Below are 21,924 nucleotides of genomic sequence, written 5' to 3' on the forward strand. Positions count from 1 at the left end.
TAACCACTTTGCATAGCTTATTACCCACCTCTCCAGCTCCAGCAAATACACATCGGCAACAGACAGCCTTTCTCTGACAGATCTTGTCTTGTAGACATTCCAAACCAGGCTGTAAGCACAAACCAGATCTTGTTTAGCTCACTGGTCTCACTCTCACTCAGTTCACATGAGCATACTCTTCCACCCATCACCCACATGTGCTTGTTTTCCTCCATTGTTCCAGGTGCCCCCTCCCCAATCCTTGTGGTGGGGGGTATCCATGTTCTACCCTTCTTTCAAGGCCAGAGCAAGTGCCTCTCCAATAAGAGGTCATTTCTAACCAGAGGGAGAAACTGGGAATTCCTTTTAGAATTTCAGAAATTAAATTTCTTTCAGAAATCAAAGTGGCCTTATGTTAAAACTCATATTGTTTGTGACTATCTTAGGTTTTCCCTTTTTTGCAGACTCTTCCTGTAAAATATAAGTCTCTACAACCTACAATGTGGGAAAAAAATTTTACCAGCTGCTCCTCAGACAAAGGGCTATTATCTAGAAGATATAAAGAATTCAAAAAAATCAGGCCCCTCAAATATAAAGACCCAGTTCAAAAATGAGCATCTGAAATGAACAGACATTTCTCCAAGAAGTAAAAGCGCCAAATGAATATATGAAAAATGTTCCACATCACTGGTCATCTGAGAGATGCAGATGAAAACAACACTGAGAGTCTACCTCACCCCAGAAAGAGTGGCTGCTATCAAGAAATCAATGAGGGCCAGGGATTTAGCTCAGTGGCGCACAGCGCCTGCCTTGAAAACACAAGGTTCTGAGTTCAATTCCTGACAAATCAACCAGTAACAAGCTGGGCATGGTGGCACACCTGTAATTGCAGCCCTCGGGAGGCAGAGGCAGGAGGATTGCTGTGAGTTCAAGACCAGCCTGGGCTACATTGTGAGTTCCAGGTTAGTCTCAACTACATAGTGAGACCCTGTCTCAAAAAAACCCAAATAAATAAATACATAAATAAATAAACAAGCCAATAGCAATTGTTCGCAGGGCTGTGGGGAGAAAGGAACCCTTCTCCATTGTTGGTGGGAGTGCAGACTAGTGGAATCACTGTGGAAATCAATATGGAGATACCTCAAAGAACTAGGACTAAAGGTTCCATTTGACCCAGCTATTGTTCTGCTGGGTATCTTTCCAAAAGAATTAAAAGAATCATGCCACAGTGATAGGCGCACCCATGTTTATAGCGGCACAGTTGCTGATAGCTAAAACTTGGAAACAGCCCTTTTACTGATCAGTTGGAGTCTGGATAAAGAAGATGTGGTTTTTCTATAAAATGGAGTACTAGTCAGTTATAAAGCATGAGAAACTAGAGCCATTCATAGGAAAATGGATGCATATTGAGGCCATACTCTTAAGTGAAATAAATAAGATGCGTAAATACCAAATAGTTTCTTTGCTGTGAAAAACTAAAAGTATAAATAAGATCCAAATTGTATAACTGAAAAAGTGAAATAGGAAGAAAAGGGCTAAAGGTGTAGGGGAAGTAGAAAGGGTAGGGGAAAGGAAATAAGGGAAAAGAAAATATGAGAAAAGGAAAAAAATAGAAACAGTCTTTGTAAATAGGGGAGGGGGTGAAGGGAAGGCTGGACTATGGGGAAAAAATGAGAACTAAGAGCTGTCATGTAAAGGTACAAGATCCCAACGATAAATGTAATTGTATTGTATACTTAAATAGTACCAATACACTCAATGAGAAAAAAAAATATAAGTCTCTAGAGACAAAGACAAATTTTGATGTTTTCAAACCTCAACCCAGGGTACTCAGTATACATTTAGGAAATGTTCTTTAATCCATTTTAAAGTTCGCTTCTATACATGACATTTGTATCATAGAACAAGTTTATGTCTTTTCATGGAAGGTATGTATTTCTCTAGGAATAAAATGTAAAATTTATCACTTACCTTTAAAGTATAGAATCTGAAAATCATTTTGAGATATCAGTTTGGGTCATTAATAGTAAGACCAACCTGGCTCAGCAACATACCACGACCCTGTCTCAAAATTAAAAAGAGTTGGGGACGTAGTTTAGTGGTAGAGCACCATTGGGCTTAATCCCCAGCATTAAATGTGCAAAAAAAAAAAAAAAACAAATCTAGATACATTAGAGAAACAAAGTTACAAAACTATATAAAGATGATTGTATCTTCACGTTTATATTAGGACCTTTGAAAATTTACTCCAAGATCTCTAAGGATAGGTTTATGGTTTGGATCTTAAGTATCATAGAAGGCCCACATGGTGAATGCTTGGTTGTGGAATGCTTTTGGGAGATAGAGGATCTTTTGGGAGGTAGGAAGTGGAACGTGAGTCACCAACCCTGCTCCTGCAGGGTGTACTGGAGTATTACTATTGACCCTTGCTATCTGCATGAGGCAAGCAGTTTTGTCCTCTGCACACACTCCATGTTGTTTTGCCTCAACCTTGGCCAAAACAGTGGAGCAGTTGACTGTGGCCTGGAACATGAGCCAGAATACATTTTTTCTCCTTTGAGTTTATTTTCCCAGATATTTTGTCACAGTAATGGAGAGCTAACACAGTAATAACAGTTTTTTAATCCCAAAACAAAGTGATGACTCTACCACCATCTCTCAAGGAGTTACTAGTATAGGTTACTCAGTGGTCTTCTCTTTTTTCTGAGTTTTAGGGCATTTAAAAATTTTTTAATTGAAAGAATCATATATTTCTATGATACTATGCAATATTTTGGTTCACTTAATCATTTTATTTTGAACTGCTTAGAATATTTAGAGTTTTTTTTGGGGGGGTGGTACCGGGGATTGAACTCGGGTCCTTGCGCTTGCAAGGCAGGCCACCAAACCGCTGAGCTAAATCCCCTGCCCAATATTTAGGTTATTTATCTCAAACATTTATCATTTCTAAGTCCCCTCTTTTAGCTGTTTTGAGTATATAATACAATATTGTTTACTGGAAGCACACTCTTGTCTATGACTTTGTATTCTTCAAATAATTTCTTCCTATCTCTTTTTCCCTCTACCCAGCTGTGGTAGCTACCCAATGTTGTGGTTCACTACTCACTGGAAAAAAAGATTTTTCAAGTTGTTTCATTTCCTTGAGAACTTGGTGAAAATTGTGAATCCTTATACTGGAGAACTTTGTGCAGTAAGCAGAATTTTGTTTCAAAGATCAAGTAGTTGAGATCTCTTAGGTTAAGAGCCCATTCTTTCTAGAATTTGATTGGGATGGGGAACAAATAAAATATATCAATTAGAGAAGGTAAAAAGAAGGAAAATAAATTTTACTTCATGTCTTTCATGTGATTCAGTAGAGCAAAGTAATTTTCACAAATTGCACAAGAGATTTTATTTTTTTGAGACAGTGTCTTATTATGTATATGTAGTTCAGATTGGACTTGAACTCACTATGTAGTGTGGGCGGGCCTTGAGCTCATGGTGAAGCCTCCTGCTTCAGCCTCCCAAGCCCTGGGATTACAGAAGAGATTTTAAAGCCAGAATAATCCAAGACTTTCTTGATGTGGTGGCCCATGGCTGTTAAGTAATCCCAGCACTCGGGAGGTTGAGGCAGGAGGATGACTGAGTTTGAGGCCAACCTATACTACAGAGTAAGTTCAGGGTCAGTCTGAACTACAGAAAGAGAGAGAGAGAGAGAGAGAGAGAGAGAGAGACCTTGTAAAAAACAAAAAATATAGTTAAAAAAAAGACCAAAAACATCCCAAAACATTTACTTGCAAGTCTGCATTCCTCATCTATACTTTCTTCTCTTTGTTCTCTTGGGAGGATCTCTATGTTGTATGGCTATTCTTGAGACCTGAATCCTTTGCAGCATGTTGTATTTTAGACTCCTCCTCCTCCTCTTCCTCTTCTTCCACCACCGCTACCACTACTACTGGTACCAATACTTCTCTTTTTTTTTCTTCCCGGGTATTGAACTCAGGACCTTACACTTGTGAGGCAGGCACAGTGCCACTGTGCCAAATTCCCAGCCGCCTCCTCCTTCTGTTGTAATTATTATCATTATTATTATCATATTTTGTTTGCTTGATATAGGGTCTTGCTATATAAACATAGTCCAGGCTGGGCTTGAAATCACTGTGTAGCCTAGGCTGGCCTTGAACTTGCTGTGATCCTCCTGCCTCAGCCTCCCAAAATCCTGGGATTATAGGGATGTCCCACTATGGCTGGCTACCTCTCCCGCATTTTAACCCTCAGAGCATAATGCTGGGTTCTACAAACCCCATTTCTTTCTTTTCCTCTGAAAATTTTTACTTTAGTGTTACAGTAGCCAGCTCTGTGTCTCAGTACCTTTGCCTGAGGGATACAGAAAGCAATGTTGGTGTTTATCCACTTGGTACAGCAAAAAGCAAAATGTTTGCATCTGTGCCTAAGTGTCAAACCAGAATTTACACCCACCTCTACCTCACCGGTTTTGCTTATGTTTACCTGAGTAGCACAGAGGGTATAATATACTCACACCACTCAAGATTTGTTTTTAAAAAGTTTTGGGCTGGGGATTTTTTAGCTCAGTGGTTCTGCCACTTGCTTTGTAAGTGCAAGGTCCCAAGTTCGATCCCCATACCAAAAAAAAGAAGTTTTTTTTTGGCAGAAGTAGTCCAGTTCAGTACAATGACACATGAAAAGCCAGATTTGCAAGTTCTGGGGGGGAGATCAAAAGTGAATCATCAGATTACTCATGCATAGATAATGAAGATGATCCTTTATGGTGAAATACATGTTTTCCTAACAGAAGAGTGGTATGGGTGTATGATGATGGTGACTTTGATCTTGACTTTGTGAGCCAAAGTTCCTATGACAATGAAATGGAACAAGAATCGTGATACAGACACAGGGAATGAAGACCTCCCCGATTTAGGTAATGAAGAAAACAGCAATATGAATACATACTTGGCTTGTCAAAATGTTGAAAAATGGTCATGCAACCAAACAGAACAATCCAATGTTAGAACTAGGTTCGAAAATATAGTGAGCATCTTGGCAGGGTGAAACGTTTTAGACAGAATGCCAGCACTGCCATTCAATGTGGGAAGTTGTAACAGCTACAACATAACAGCTGGGTCTGGTGGTACCCTTTGGAGGCGAGGTGGGAGGATCACCACAAGTTCAAGGCCAACTTGAACTACATAGTGAGACCCTCAAAAACAAAAAAAAGAAATACACAAAGGTTGAAATCCAAGTAAAACGTTTTATATGCAGCAATAGCCATATTCAAAAATGTATTTATTATAATACCTTACTAGCTGAATGGAAAGCATTCATAGGTCTGCTGTATTTAGCAGGGATTTCTCATGGTAATCGCTGGACTGTAAAAGACATAAGTCTTTCTCCATAAGGAGAAGTGATGGGTCAAAGTATGGCGTAAAAATTTGTGCCTTTGTAGATGCAAACTTTATGCTTTTAGTTAAGAAATTTATCCTGAAACTCAGCCATCAGGTCCTTATTTGTATAATAATAAACCAAATGATGTTGTGAACAGACTTGTTGCTACCATCTCTACTAATTGGAATGTGACGTTCAACAGTTGGTTTACCAGTTTTCAATTGATGTTAGTTACATTTGCTAACAGAGCACAAGTTGACCAGTGCAGGATAGGAACAAAGCTGAAATTCCAAGGGAAATGTGGAAATTTCAAAACAGAATAGTATAGTACAATCTTTGAATGTCAGAAAGATTTACATTGGCCTTGTATATGCCAAAGAAATCCAGACTGGTACTGCTGATGTCAGCATGGCACCATGTTGGAGGTATTGATAAGATAACCTCAACAAAATGGGAGCCCAAGGCAAACTTTTCACAGCAAAACCAAAGGTGGAATAGATGTCACTTGAAACACAAAGCATTGGACAACAGTTGTGTTTTACTCCATCCTAAACATGTGTAGCATAAGTAGTTTGGTAGTTTATAAGGAAAATAACAAGTGCAAATTATCACAGAGAAATTTTCATAGAAGATTGGGACTGAAACTCTTAAGAGCTCATTCACAGCAAAGGAAACACAAAATGTTTCTGCCCAGGGAACTATGCAAAAAATAATTGTGGAGCACATTGGTGAGCTGACAGGTGAACAGGCAAGCACAGTATCCCAAAGATCTATAACAACAGGAAAACTAAAAAAGATGTAACTTTGCCTTACAAGGAAGGACAGGAAAACAAAACACATGTGCTGTCATTGTGAACTATATATGGACTGTGCAGTTTTCGTATGTGAAGACTGTTGGGTGTGACAGTTGAAGCAAAGATTATTTCTGTGGTAGACTTGTGTTTACAGTGTAATTCACAGAGGTTTTTATTTATGATGTTATCTCTTAGATTTTATAAACAGGTAAACAGCTAATATGAAAATGTTGATGTATATTCTAAACACACAGTACTTTATTGATATTTCATGTTCTTGTTAATTACGCATAATACAATAAGAACCTGCTAACAAAACCGTAAGACAAGCAAGATGTCAAGTACATTCTACAAAAAGGCCAGGAAGGTAAAACACGTGCTGTCAGTATAAGCAGTAAGTGTGTATGGAACATGCTGTTATGTGTGAAGACTGCCTTAGGCATGATAATTGAAGTAAAATTTTTTTGGTAGGGTGCTATTAGTGTTTTCATATAGGAATTTATTTCTGTTTTTTAGCTTTGTACACCAAAAACTCAATGTTGAAAATTTTGCTTTTTTATAAACAATACTTAAAATTCAATACTTTATTTCTATATAATTTCTTTCTGCCCCTCCTTTTTTTTGGTACTGAACATGGAACTCGGGACCTTGTGCCTGTGAGGTGGGCAGATGCACTATTGAGCTAAATCCCTGGCCCTCTTTCTGCCTTTTTAAAAAAAAGACTAGATTTCACTTTGTAGTTCATGCTGGCCTTGAACTTATATAGCCTGAAGTCACTGATACTCCTGTCTCAACCTCTCCAGTGCCAGAATTACAGGAGTTTGTCACCACACGTGGCTTCTGCTCTTTTGTGTGCTTTATTTATAGCATCTTGCACATTTCATAGTTCAGAACTTGAGTGTCTAAAGCTCGGTTTATTTATTCCCTGTATTTTGTCAGCATCTGTTTAGCAAAATAAAAAATTAAATTATGTAATTATAGCAGGTTAGTGATTATTCTTTCCTTTGTTAAATCCCCCCCCCCTTTTTGTTGTGATGGGCATCAAACCCAAGGCCTCTCACATTCTAGGCAAGCACTCTACCACTAAGCCATATACTCAGCCCTCCTGTTGAAGTATTTTACAGTCAGTTATAGGAAATAACTTAATGTCTATTTAGTAGTTGCATCTTTTGAAATGTAGTTTTAAAGTGCATTTCATCTAAGATTATTTTCATATACTTAGCTTAAAATAGATGGACCAAATGAAATTATGATTGCTTTATAAATCTAATGTTGAAAAAACATGAAACTTTATAGCAGAGACAGATTAATAAATTAACAGTGTTAGGTGAGATGTCCTAGGCTTCTCTGCCCCAGAGTATTAAGTTTAGTTGGTGCACAATAGCTTTGTTCAGTCCTATTCTGTTTGAGGATAAAAGGCATGTGGGAAATAATAGGCTAATATTTGAAAACAGCTGATTTTCTTAATTGTTGCACATATTTGTGTACAGTTTATTGTGATTAATAAGCATATGGTGACTTGATGTTTTGTTTTGGCAGAAAATAGTGTCAAAGTTGTCTGTATTACATTTGCTTTAGTGCCTCTGAAAGAAGAGCTTCAAGAGGTGCCTGAGAGTTTTTTTTCCTTTTTCCCTGAGGGTTTTTTTTTTTGAATTGTGGCATTTGATCCCTTAAATGACTCAGAGGAACTTTATTGGGAGATGTTACTAGCTTTTTGTTGTTGTTATTCTTTTTAACAGTTTTGTTTTCCCTGAAACATAGAAAATGAAAGTGTTTCATTATTCAAGTGGAATAAAAGAGAAAGGACTTCTGTGAATGTATTTTTTTTTTTTTTGCAAGTAGAGAATTACTTGTTTATGATTCATTGTAAAGGTTATTTTCGTATTACACATTAATTTTTAAAAATAGTTTTCTTGTCCTGTTTTGGGGTTTTGTTTTGTTTTTGTGGTACTGGGGATTGCCAACCTAGGGCCTTGCATCCACCTAATCTGCAAATGCTCTACCACTGAGCTACAGCCCCCCACCCTCGTTTTCATTTTGAGACTGTGTCTTGCCAGGTTGCCTAGGCTGACCTCCTCATGATCTTCCTGCCTCACCTCCCTAACAGCTTGTGACAAGCATAATGAATCAATACACAGGTCTATTTTTCCTTCATACATTTGTTCCTTTTTTGATGTGCTGTGTTCAGCCTTGAGGTGATAACCATGGTGGAGGTGAGCATCCTGACTTCCAGTTGGAACTGATTTTTGGGACTAGAGAAAAGTTTTGTGATCAGAAGGTGATCACAGTAGGCACTCCCTTCAAGATTCCACATTGGACTTTAGCCACTTCTGAATAATAGTGGTGTAATCCTATCATTTTTGATAACAAGCTAAGTTCTATAATTTTCAGGCTTTTCAAAAAATTCTGTTGGTATTCAGACTTATCATAGCTCATCTTTAGAAAAAGTTAGATATTATAGCAAAGGGTATAATTTAATTTCTTTTTTTTTTTTCAATGTGTAAACCAGATTACTTGTGGATTGGGGAAGTAGAGAAGAAATGGAGTATAAAACGTTTTTTGTTTGTTTGTTTGTTTGTTTTTTTGTTTTTTTTGAGACAGGGTCTCACTATGTAGTTGAGTCTGACCTGAAACTCACTATGTAGCCCAGGCTGGTTTTGAACTCACAGCGATCCTCCTGCCTCAGCCTCCTGAGTGCTGGGATTCCAGGCGTGCGCCACCATACCCGGCTTCTTTTTAAAAAAGTTTACTGGATGGGTTATGATACAAAAAAGTGTAGGTGAACCCAGGTGTGGTGGTACTCTTCTGTAATCCTGTTATTCTGAAGGCTGGGGCCTGGAAGATTGCAAGTTCAGGGCAGCCTATACTATAGTACATAGCAAGTTTGAGGCCATCCTGGGCTATATTTTTAAGTTTCAGGCTAGCCTAGATTCAGAGTGAGACCCTGTCTCAAAAAACAAAAACAAAAAACAACTAAAGAGAGAAAGGATAAATGCCATGTCTATCTTCATCCCCTCTTGGGTTCCTTTGTTCTTGGGTTCTCCTTAAAAGCAGCCATTCAGAAGTGTTTGGGGAGTTTATATTTCTGATGAAGTCACAAATACATAAAACATTTTTTTTGTGTGTGTGGAAGGGTGTCTCAGTATGTAGTTCAAGCTAGCCTCAGACTCACTAAGTAACCCAGCCTGGCCCTGAAGTTGTCAGCCTCCCAGTGGCTGGGATTAGAGCTGCCTGCCACTGTGCCCGGCATTATTGTTTGTTTTTGGTATTGGGTGTTGGATACTGCTACTTCTCCAGTCCTTTTTTAATTTTTTATTTTTGAGGTGGGATTTTGCTAGATTACTCATTTGCCCAGACTGGGCAAACTTTAATCCTCTCTCAGCCTCTCATTGTGCTAGGATTATAGACATGTGCCACCAGGCCCTACATGAGCTACTGTTTTTTTGTTTTTGTTTTTGTTTCTTTTTGGTACCAGGGATCAAACCCGGGACTTTGCTTCTGCAAAGCAGGCGGTGGAACCACTGAGCTAAATCCAAGGACCTTGCATTCTTTTTTCCCCCTACTGTTTTTAGCTATTATCTGTTCAGTCAGTTAAGGAAAAGACAAGTTATGCTCACTTTGTTCCTTTTCTAGCATTTTTTAATTTAGGTTCAAGTTTCAATGTAAATTTTTGCTTTAATTTTTTTTTTTTTTTTTTTTTTTTTTTTTTTTTTTTGTACTGGGGTTTTGTTTTTTCTTTGTATGGGGTCCTTGCACTTGGCGAGGCAGGGGGTGGAATCACTGAGCTAAATCCCTGGCAAAAATTTTGTATTTTTGAGATGGGTTGAATCACAAGTTGGGTATTTTTCTTGTGTCAAAATTTTTATTCATCCATTTGCAGTGGTAGTACTGAGGATTGAATTCAGGATCTTTTGTTCTTTGTTTTATGAGTCAGAGTTTTGCTATGAGATGGGTCTCACTGTAGTTCAGGCTGGCCTTGAACTCATGGTAATCCTTCTGCCTCAGCCTCCCAAATCCTGGGACTACAGGCGTGTGCCACCATTCCCGGTATGGCCCTGAAATTTTAGGCTCACGCAATCTTCCTGCCTCAGTTTCCTACACCATTCACCCATCCCATGCTGGCCAGTCTGCCATCCAGTTTTAGGAACATCAGTTTGCTCTGTGACCACAGTTCTGTAATGGAACCAAGAAGAGAGTTGTTTATTTTCAGTTTATTTAGCTTTTTCCTTACTGTGTAAGAATGACTTTGAAAGAGTGACTTTGAATCTCCTCACATGCCAAAATGGAGCATTTCAATAGGTTGTATTTTCATGTATCTGTTAAAAATTAATTATTATTATTTTTATTTTTAGACAGTATCTTGCTATGTAGTTTAGGCTGGCCTTGAACTCAGGCAATCCCCTTACCTCAGGATTCTGAGTGCTGGGGTTGCAGAGAAAATTTTATTTTGAATTGGGGCATAGTGGTGCACTCATGTAATCCCGGTGCTCTAGTAGGCTAAGGCAGGAGGATAGCAAGTTTAAACCCAGCATGGGCAATTTAGTGAAACCCTATTTCAAAGATAAATAAACAGATAAGTGTTTGGGATATAGCTCAATGCAAGGGCCCTGGGTTCAAACCCTAGCACTTAAAAAAAAAAAAAAATTCTTTGAGATAGTTTCTCAGTGCCTAAGGCTGACTTGCTGACTTTCAATTTGAGATCTTCAACCTGCCTCAGCCTCCAGAGTAGAATCCTCCTGGGAGAGGTATGTATTACTCTACCCCCCCTTTTTTTGGAGACAGTGTTACTGGGTTTTGGGGTGCTGGAGTCTCCTTTTGGAGGTGGTTTCTAGGTTCTTTCCATCCTGAGCAAAGAATTGGTCAAGACAAGGGCAAATGGTAGCAAAGTTTTATTTAAAGATAGCAAAAGAAACAGACTCTGTAGAGCCAGTTTGGGCCAAGTACATATACGTAGAAAAGACATACACCTTGTGAGAGTGGGCCACCATGCAAGAGAGAACAACAGTGGCCTAAAAATATTTTCTTAAAACTGAAAAAAAGCTGGACTTGGTGGCACAAACTTGTAATCTTAGCACTTGGGAGGCTGAGGCAGAAGGATCATCACAAGTTTGAGGTCAGTTTGAACTACACAGCCAGACCCTGTCTCCCCACCCAAAATTTAAAAAGAGTTCACATCTTACCTTTTTGTGTTAAATACAAGAGTCTGTGTGTGTGTCAGTCCATCTCCACTCCTATCTTTCATGCTATGTTGCCATGTACAATGTAGTCAAACCTTACACTGTGGTATTACAAGTTTTGTTTGAAACATGTAGGTGTTTTATAGAAATTAAGAGGGAAAATGGTTTGTTCATTTATTTACCATTTCCATCATTCATTTTGTTTTCCTCTAATGAACCACAATTTCTTCCATATCATTTATCTTTATCCTGAAATTTGGCAAAAATATTTTTTCTTATATAGTAATATGTTCTATTGATGATGCCGGGTATTGAACTCAGGGCCTTATATGCACTTAGGAATAACTCTACCACTGTGCAGTGTGCCACATGTGTGAATGTGTTTGTGTTTGTAGTTGCAAAGTACACGTGGGGATCAAAATACGCAGGACCTTGTGGATACTAAGCATTCTGTCACTAGCTGCAGACACTTTTTTGGGGGTTGGGAGATGACAGTTCTTGTTGTCTAGGCTGTTCTCCTGAGTTCAAGAGATCATCCTGCATCAGCCTCCCAAGCAGCTGGGCACATGACGTCTCTTTGTTCTTATTTGTTTTGGGTTTTTTTTGTTTGTTTTGGGGGTTTTTGTTTGTTTGATTTTGGTTTCTTGAGCAGGATCTCAGTACCCAGTTCATGCTGGCTTTAAACTCAATATGTAGCTCAGCTTGGCCTAGAACTTTTTGCGGTGCTCCTGCCTTAGCCTCAAGTTCTGGGATTACAGCCATGCACCACCATGACCAACTTTATTTTATTGCAACAGTCTCTTCATCTCTTCATTCCCAGCTTGTTTTCTTTTGTTTTTTTTTGTTTTTTTTTTGGTACCGGGCATCGAATTTGGGTCCTTGTGCTTGCAAGGCAGCCGGCAGAACCACTGAGCTAAATCCCCGGCACTTGTTTTGATTCTTAAAGGATAATTTTTGTTGTTGTTAATGGAATTCTGAGGTGATAGGTCTTTTTGTTCATTCCACCAACATGAAGATACTTCTTCAGTACCTTCTCCACTGTGTTTCTGGTTTGAAGTCTGCATTCGTCTGTGTAATACTGCTTCTGTTTTGTTCTTTTGAGGCCAGATCTCACAGTGTGGCTCAGGCCAGACTCAAATTTGCTTTGTATCCTTGGCTGACCTCAAACTCTATCCTCCTGCCTCAGCCTCCCAAGCAATGAGATTATACATACGTATTCCCACACGTGGCTACTTCTTACACTGTGTTATTTTTCTCTGTGGCTCTTTTTTGGTGCTTTTTATTTCTGACTTGGTTTGACTATTGGTTGTAGGTTACTTTGCATGTATCTGTTTGGGATACTAGAGGTTTTTTGGTTTTTTGAGACCAGGTTTCACTATGTAGTTGAGACTGAACAGGAACTCACTATGTAGCCCAGGCTGGTGTCGAATTCACAGTGATCCTCCTGCCTCAGCCTGACAAGTGCTGGGATTACAGGTGTGCACCACCCCCAGCTTCTAGAGTTTCTTGAGTATGTAAATTTGTCTTGTATCACATTTGAAGTTTTTCTTAAATTTTTTTTGCCCTCATTTTCTTCTGGAATTCTTAAAATGTTTTAAAAATATTATGTGCAGGTTCAGAGTCCTTATTTATTTTTCTTTTTCAGGTTGCATAATTTATGTAGATTTTTTCAGGTTGCATACTTTATCTTTAGGTTCACTTACTATCATTACTACCATTTCCTTATATCCATTCAGTGAAAAAAAACTTTTCTTTTTTTGGTACCAGGGATTGAACTCAGGACCTTGCACTTGCAAGGCAGGTGCAGTGATACTGAGCCACATCTTTAGCCCCATTCAGTGGATTTTTAGGAGTTGCCCTGGTTAGGTTCAAGCTGCAAGTCTCCTGCCTCAGCCTCCCAGACTGCTGAAATTACAGGCATGCACCATTATGAATTTTAATTTTTTTTAAATTTTAGTTTTCTAAGCTTCATCTTGAAGGAGATGATGCACATATAGTGAAGAAAGTTATCAGAGGAAAGTTCCAAATTGGGATGAAGAGAGTGACACAATTTTGGGAATTATTAAAGTAATATTAGGAAGAGCTGATGTGTTTCTTTGAATTAGTAATGAAGTGGTTTTTTAAATTTTTACTTGTTTTCCACATGTTTGGAACAGTGTTACACGGTTAAACTTGGCCAGGAAAATGGAGCATCCTCATGCTCAAATGAATCAGGCTAGGGTCGTTAGTGAGATGCTCAGAGCATGGGGATTAGTGATAAAAAAAACAGTGCTTTCAGTTCTGTCCTGATTCTGTGTATTAAGAATCCAAGGGCCTTAAATGACAGCAAGAAAGTGCAAAGCAAGTGCAATATTTTATCAGTCACAAAATTCAGTTTCTTAATATTGAAACTACTTTTGTTTTTCAGCTCTTGGATAAGCACAAGAATACAGAAAGCATGGTGGAGCTTTTGGATTTGTATCAGCTTGAGGATGAGGCTTACAGCAGCCTTGCAGAAGCCACAACTGAGCTCTACCAGTACTTACTGCAGCCATTCCGAGACATGAGAGAACTTGCCATGCTGAGGCGACAGCAGATCAAGGTCAGATTTTCTTAAAACCTAAATAGTAACCTGCTGACTTCATAGTTGGGCCTGGCTGGCCATGCATTTTAATTATTAAAGAAGCTTTACAACCCTTGGACAGATAACTGGTCCTTATACCTCAAAGGGCCTAGTTGGGGTATATTTATTTTTTTTCAAGTTGCATACATTATCTTTATTTTATTTTATTTTTGGTACCAGGGATCAAACTTGGGACCTTAGGCTTGCCCTGAGCTAAATCCCTGGCCCATATACCTTATCTTTAGGTTCACTTACTATCACTACTACTATATTCTACATCCATTCAGTGAAAAAAATCTTTTCTTTTTTTGGTACCAGGGATTGAACTCAGGACCTTGCACTTGCAAGGCCAGGTGGTGGTACCACTGAGCTACATCCCTAACCCTTCCCAGGACCTCATTGTAAAGCATCCCAAAGAGTGATTCTGCTGAGTAGATGAAATTGAGAACAGCCTAGAAAGTAATTGTTTTGTTAGCACAAAATTGTAAATACCTGGAAGAGCCTCATTTTTTCCTACTTCTGCTTATATCTCCTTTTTAATGTTTTGGCCTATGAGTACTTCTAGACTTCATCAAAAGTTTGGAAACGTTTCTTTTGGGAAGAAGAGCTTGGTGTGAAAGTTACAGTGGTTTAATGGTTTAAAAATCACATTTAGTTTTCATGTATGAAGAAGTATGTATTACATTTCCCAAGATAAGCCTTTTAAGGTAAGGTTTTATAGCTGGCCTTATCATGTTTCTGCGTTTCATCCTCATGGAAGTGTTAATGAACTGGGACATAAACTTTGTGTTTTTGCATAATGGGTTAAATTGGAACATTGTATAAGAATGTGTATTTGAGAAAATTTGTAATTATTGAGTTGTGATTGGACGCAGGGTGGGTAGTATATTTGAAAAAGGAAGGTGGACATACGCCTCTATTCCAGCAGAAAGGAGGCTAAGGCAGAAGGATTATGAGTTTGAGGCCAGGCTAGGCTGCATACAACCTGGAGTTGCAAGGTGAGACCTTGTCTCAAAAAGCAAAAGGAAGGTAGGATAAAGAGGCTAAAGCATGTCTTTGTGTTTTTTCCAGTTATTAATGAATCAGGATAGAGAATAGCACAGCCATACAATTGATACACACCCAGTGGTTCAGTAAGTTTTGTGTTATTAAAGAATCAGCTGAATGATGGTGCACACCTGTAATCATAGTGTTTAGGAGGCTGAGACAGGAGGATCAATGAGTTCAAGGATTACCTGAATTACACAGTACCATGTTTTAAAAAACAACAAAAAAGAAGATATAAAATCAGTGTCTAAAATATGTTCTATCCTAATACAGTGGTGTATGTTGTGTACTGAGATAATAAATTTAAAAACCTCAAAAAGAGGTGAATATTTTACTTATTTTATTAGTAAGTCTGTAGTGTGTAATGATTACATTATTTGCGTGGAGTTGGTACATGTATGTAAGCATAATTCTCTTTTCATCCCCTTCCCTTATCTCCTCTCTCTCCTCCTCCTTTCCTTACTTTGTTATCAGCCTGAACTTGCAGGCCTGCCTCAGCCCCTCTGGTGCTGGTATTGTAGGTGTGTCCACCACACCCAACAGGCCCCACCTCTTACAAAGACCCATCAGCTCTCTGTATCACCACCCTGGAATCTAGGCATCTAACACAGTGGTGGATGAATGCACTTAAGCCATTTCCAAGCCATTGTAGTTAGCTCTCACTTAGTTGTCTCAAGATTAACATTCCCCAGAGGGTTTTTAACATTTACATAATTTTTAATTGAAAAATAATATATATTTATCATTTTTTTTTGTTGTGAGAATGCTTAAAATTTGCTGTTTGTGACTTTCAAGAATGTAGTATGTTGGGGCTGGGGAATTTAGCTTAGTGGTGTAACCACTAAGCTTGCAAGCACAAGGTCCTAAGTTTGATCCAAGGTACCAAAACGACAAAAGAATATAGTATGTTGTTGCAGTTACCACGTTGTAGAAATCGCTTGAATTTTATTCCTCCCAACTGCAAATTTTGTGTCCTGTAATCAGACATTTTCCTGAGGCTCCACACCACAAACTCTGCCCCCTCCAACCCTAATTAACCTCCTTTTTGTAGGAATTGTTTGCTTTTATGAGTTTCACAGTTTAGTCTCCACAGACAAGTAAGATTATTATCTCTTTTTTGTGCCTGGTTTATTTCCCTTGAGGTAATCTCCTTCAGGTTCATTCATGTTGCCACAAGTGAGAGGATTTCCTCCTTTTAAAAAGGGCCAAATAGCATTCCACCATGTACAAAAACACTTTTTCTGTTTATCTGTCTGTGGACACTTATATCAATTCTATCTCTTAGCTGTTATGAACCCTCATCAGTGAAAATGAGAGTTCAGATCTTTCACGTGCTGATTTTGAGTTGTTTGGATATGTACCTCAGATGTGGTATTGCTGGATCACATGGGAGTTCTAGATTTAGTTTTCTGAGGAACCTCAGTACTGTTTTCCTTTCTTGCTATTCCAGCCTGTATCACAATGTGCAAAGAACCCCTCCTTTCCAGTAGTTTGTCTATTTGATGATAGCCATTCTAGGTGATACCTCACTGTGCTTTTTAACTTGTTTTTCTCTGATGACTAGTGATGTTGAACATTTTTCATATACTTGCTTGCCATTTTTGTATGTTTTGTTTGCTCAGGTCCTTTTTTGTTTTCATTGGGTTCTGTTTCTGAGTCCTATTATATTTTGGTATTAAACTCATCAGATATATGGCTTGCGCATATTTTTCCAGTTCTGTAGATTGTGTCTTCACTTTGTTGGTAGATTCCTTTGCTGTGCAGAGTTATTTGGTTTGATGTCACTTTTGTCTATTTTCCCTTTAGTTGTCATATTCAAAATTATTTCCCAGACTGGTTTCATTAGATCTTTTTCTCATGTATTTTCTTCTGGAATTAACAGTTTCAGAATCTTTATACCATGTTGATTTTCCTGTATGGTGTGAGATAATGTAATTTCATTCTTCTGCGTGTGGGATATCCAGTCTTGCTTATACCATTTATTGAAGAGGCCGATCTTCCCGCGTTGTGTGTTCTTGGCACTTTTGTTGAAAATCAATGGGTGATTAATGTATGGATTTATTTGGGGTTCTCTTTTTCCATTGGTCTGTGTCTTTTTATGCCAGTACCACGGTGTTTTGAGTACTGTGCCTTTTTTTGGTAGACTTAGAAATCACATGATGTGATGTTTCCAGCCTTCTTGTTCTTCAGGATTATGTGGCTATTTGGGGACTTTGTGGTTCTGCTTTCATTTATTTGATTCATTTATTGTTCTGTTGTTTTTTTCTCTTAGTTTGGATATTTATTTTTATTTTTTTGAGACAAGGTCTTGCTTTGTAGTTCAGACTGGCTCTCAACTTACCTATGTAAACCAGGCTGTCCTCAAACTCATGGCAGTCCTCCTATATCAGCCTCCCAAGTGCTGAGATTCCAGGCATCCACCATACCCAGCTTAGTTCCATGTTAATTTTATGTAGTATTTTCTTTTTCTGAGAAAGAATCAATTGGAATGTTTGATAAGGATTATACTGAATCTAAATCTCATTGGGTAGTGTAAACTCTTCCCCACCCACCAGTGATACAAGGGATTGAACCCAGGGCCTTCACACTGAGCTACATCCCCAGGCCTTTTTAAATTTTTCATTTTGAGACAATATCTGGCAGAATGTCTTGTGTTGAACTCAAATTTATGACCTTCCTACCTCAGCCTTGCAGAATGCCAGGATTACAGTTGTGCATTACCACATTTGACCTAGCATGAGCATTTTAATTATCTTCCCTTTTCATTGTGTCACTTGGTAGGGTCCAAAGAGGTCCTCAAAGTGGACAGGGGGAACCTTGATGTAGTCCACTCATGGGACAGCTGTATGCTTGCTGACTTGTATCCCTGAAAAGGGATTTTCAGGATGAGACAATGAGAGGCACACATGGGTTTATTAGGCAGAATTTTACAAGCACACACTGAGTGTGGGCCCTAGAGAGTGAGCGCTCAAGATGCTCTATAGTCTGGACCTGGGGATATTTATGTGTTTGGGAGATGCAATCTGGAATCTATTAATCTGTAAGAAGTTTGGGCTTAGTTTATAGGAAAACGTGATACCCATGCACAGGTGGAAAGATAATGGCCCATTTTACAGGGGAAAGGGAGGGCCCAGTTCTTTTTTGTTTTGTATTATTTTTTAAGATGGGTGATTTAAGATGTTTTCTCTACAAAATTCTTTAAATCTGTTTCTCTATTGTAAGGTTAGGTTTCTGTCCTCTGTCAGCTAAGCTAATTTATGGACTTAAAATATCTTTAAGGGAATTTGGAATTCCATGGGCCTGGAATAAAGGCATCACAGATAAGCCTAGGGAGTACAGATATGGATAGCATTGCAAGTAACTTCTATCATGTCCCAAAATTGCAGTATTCAAAGTAGTGTTTTTTTTTTTTGTTTTTTGTTTTTTAGACAAGGTCTTGCTATCTAGTTTGGCCTGGCATTGAACTCACTATACAGCCAGGATGGCCTTGATCTTGGGCAGTTCTCTTCCACAGGGTATCTGCCTTGTGTTTATATACAAAAGGCATTTAGCTCTAGATAAGAAAGTTATAAAGGAGGTGTATACATGTTATCTTTTCAAGAAAATAAGACCTGACTAATTGGGGGGAATTAATGAGTTTTACACCAAAAGGCTCTTTGGTACCCAGAGCCAAATAGCTTTCTTGGAGTTCTGCTGTGAAGAACCAGAAGTATGGCCTGGTACTAACTCAGTAAGCAGTTCCCCTGTCAAGCCCCACCCTCCACCCGTGATTGAACTCTGGACCTTGTGCTTGCAAGGCAGGCACGGAGCCACTGAGCTAAATCCCCAGCCTTGTCAACCACTTTTTATGTCAAGAATAGCTAGTCCTAGCCTGGTGGGGAGAAATTCTAGTTTTGTCCCACAGTTAGTTTTATAGTGTCTTCTGTTGGCATAGCTGTAGCTGCTGTTACTCTCAGGCAAGGTGGCCATCCAGCAGCTTGTTTCAAAGGTGTGTAACTGATTGAGGTTTCAGCTTTGGGTTGAGACACCCAAATTCCTTTTTTTTTCCACACCCAGAGGAGGAATAGTTTTCTTAAGTTGGGTATTCCTACTGCTGGAGCCTGAGTGAGGTCATACTTTATTTTTCTTGAAAAGCCTTGTCAGTCACTTTTGTTCATTTTAAGGACTCAGATTCATATAGAGGCTTTGCTTTGCCATTATTTCAAAATTTAGCATCCAGATTCAGCAGAAGTTGGCCTTTCCCCCAGGAAGAAACAAAGCAGTTGCTTGGTGGCAGTGGATCTGGATCACAGACAGCCTGGATCCAGTTCCTAGACAGTTGTCATTCCTTGGGTGTAAGAATGTGTTCCAAGGATTGGCCTCTGAAGGAGTACCTGGATCTTTTCCTTTGAGACTTCATATTTTCTTTTAGCTTTTAACTTTGTCATGCGATTGCTATATGTTATAACACTCATCTCTTCCCTGAGTTGTATTTTCTTTGGTTTTCTTGCTTTTAGACTTCTCTCACATTTTCTTGCAGGTCTGAGGATCAAACTCTGGACCTTTTGCATGATAGGCAAGTGGTTTTACCACTGAGGCATACCTTCTGCCTCCTCATTTTTGGAGGGAGAGGGGTCTGAAGTCTCACTGTATTGCCCAGGCTGGCGTTGAATTCTTACTCTTTCTTTCTCAGCCTCCTCAGTGGCTAAAATCATAGGCACACACCATGCCCAGTTCACTTTTTTTGTCTTTTTGGACAGAGTCTTGTTATGTAGTTCAGGCTGGCCTTGAACTTACTATGGAGCCCACATTAGACTCAAACTCACAGTGATCTTCCTACCTCAGCCTCCAGACTGCTGGGATTACAGGTGTGTGCCACCTCACCCAAATCCAGTCTCTAGTCTAAAAAAAAAATACAGCATTTTACAGTTTACAGTCTTGCCTGAATATCATGAATTTCAATATTTCCTTATCATTGAAGAGTTATCATCAGGTGACTCTAGGCCAGAAAATTATGGGTGCTGCTACGTTAATATATTCACAAATTTATCTCGGCAAGTTAGGTTTCCTCCATTCTTGTGTCCCACAGCAGACAGAAATAGTTTGTTTTTCATATAAAACCCAGTATCCCAGCAAATGATATACTTTATAATAAATAATTTCACATTAACAAATTTGTTTATAAACTAGTTTCACTCTCCTAGCTATCTAAACTAACACACACTTTTTTCCATGTTAAAAACAGGCACTGTTTTCTTTCTAGCCCAGAAATTCAAAACAGAGGTGTCATGAGTTTTAACACATGATCCAGCTGACCAGTGCTGTACATCTTTAAATTTGCCAATTTAGGAAAAGAATTTAAGACTACCCTTACTTAATATCTTAGGTACAATAAACTGTTAACAAGATTCTTAACAGTTGGCTGCAACATTATGGCTAAGTTTTAAAATGCAGTTAAAAAATAGCACAGGGAAAGAAAGCATAGAAAATATGTTGTATTTTGTGTATTTGTGAAAATATTAATCTAATAGTAATGAATACTTATCAAATAATCACAGGATTTCTTGTTTTTTTTTTTTTAACATTTCTTACCCCAAAAGCCAAATGTAAATTTCACTTTTCTATATATTTTTTTCTGTTGATTAAGGGTACAGTATTTAATCACGCAAGTGAAAATGATTCCTATTTTAATGTTCTGGGTTAGGATTTTTAAAATTTGAACATTCTGTTTATTAAATTTTTTTTCTGTCATTTTACTTATTAGGGTCTGATCAGAAAATTAATATACCTATTTTTTACCTGTGTTTTGTTTTATTGTTAAGATGGAGAGAGGGGCAGAATCATATGTAGCCCATGCTGGCCTGGAATTTGCTTTTGGCCTCTTACCTTAGCCTCCCAAGGATTTTAGGTGTGTCTCACCATGCCTAACAAATTACTGATTTCACCAGAGGGCCACCCTGTATCATAAAGATTTATTTACTACTTATAAGGTGAACTGCATAATTAAGAAGGCAAGAAAGTAACTTTTTTGGGGGAGTTCTGGAATGTGAACTCAGGACCTTGCCATTGTACAAGGGTGGTGCCACTGAACTGCATTAAATCTCTGGCCCACAAGAAAGTAACTAAGCTCAAAGAAAGCAATTGTAAAAGAACCACCATTCTAGGGATGGGGAAACAGAAAAGGTTGAAATTCTTACAATCTAAATATGGAGGGGCAGGCCTGTGGAGCTGCCCTCCACTGAAAAGGAGGATATTAGACTCAGATCTCTGGGACAGGGTGCTTATGTGGTGGTGCTGGTTTCCGGTAGAGGGAAGAGGGGAGGGTTGAAAAAACTGGAAACTGGATTGTTACTGCCTGAGAGAGACCAGCTGGTGCTGGCTGAAGAAGAGTCTGGGACAATTCGGGAATAGCAAAGTCAAGGGATCCAGAAGAAAAACCAAGTCTTTTCTTCCTCCAGCCCTTCGTTGGCAAAACAGAGGATTTGCTGATCATAAGCCCCAGCACGACAAGGTAGAAGAATGACTTTGGGAGTGATTGATATGAATTCGCATACCGCTGTAGGCTTGATAGATGTTACAGATACTGAGTTTTAAAAACAGCTTTAAAGAAAATTGTCCTGATTGCTTCAGGTTCTGTACCTTTTAATGTGTGAAGGTAGCGAAGTACAAGTTAATTTCAAATAATTGAAGGATCCAGACATAATACAAATTATTTCCATTTCTCCTTCTTTTGCTCTGTGAATAAAAGAAAGCTTTGTTGAAAAAGACTTTACATAATTCCTTTTAAGAAGTTAAAATTCTGACTTGAATCATTATTAAACTTCTGCCACATAGTTTTAAGTGCTACTCTTCTACTGTGGACCCTTGACTTACAAACTCAATTCTTTTGTGGAGCTGATTGTAACGCAAGTTGGTCAGTCTCTTCTATACAGCCTTTAAAGGCTCTCTCCTGTATAATTTTAGG

The 21,924-nt window shown here is 38.6% G+C and overlaps 1 protein-coding gene across 1 annotated transcript in view; it reads left to right on the forward strand.

The window, feature by feature from the left end:
- The window catches only part of Jmy (junction mediating and regulatory protein, p53 cofactor), a gene marked incomplete at its 5' end in the record, with an annotated part of 92,296 nt that overhangs the window by 15,313 nt on the left and 55,059 nt on the right, over positions 1 to 21,924 (forward strand). Inside the window, one exon of the mRNA XM_033761565.1 lies at positions 13,740 to 13,913. Coding sequence (XP_033617456.1) covers positions 13,740 to 13,913 — 174 coding nt within the window. The remainder of the gene's footprint in view (positions 1 to 13,739; positions 13,914 to 21,924) is intronic.

Source organism: Fukomys damarensis, unplaced genomic scaffold (assembly GCF_012274545.1).
Source record: "Fukomys damarensis isolate Sample0158 unplaced genomic scaffold, DMR_v1.0_HiC HiC_scaffold_1, whole genome shotgun sequence".
Lineage (NCBI taxonomy): Eukaryota > Metazoa > Chordata > Mammalia > Rodentia > Bathyergidae > Fukomys > Fukomys damarensis.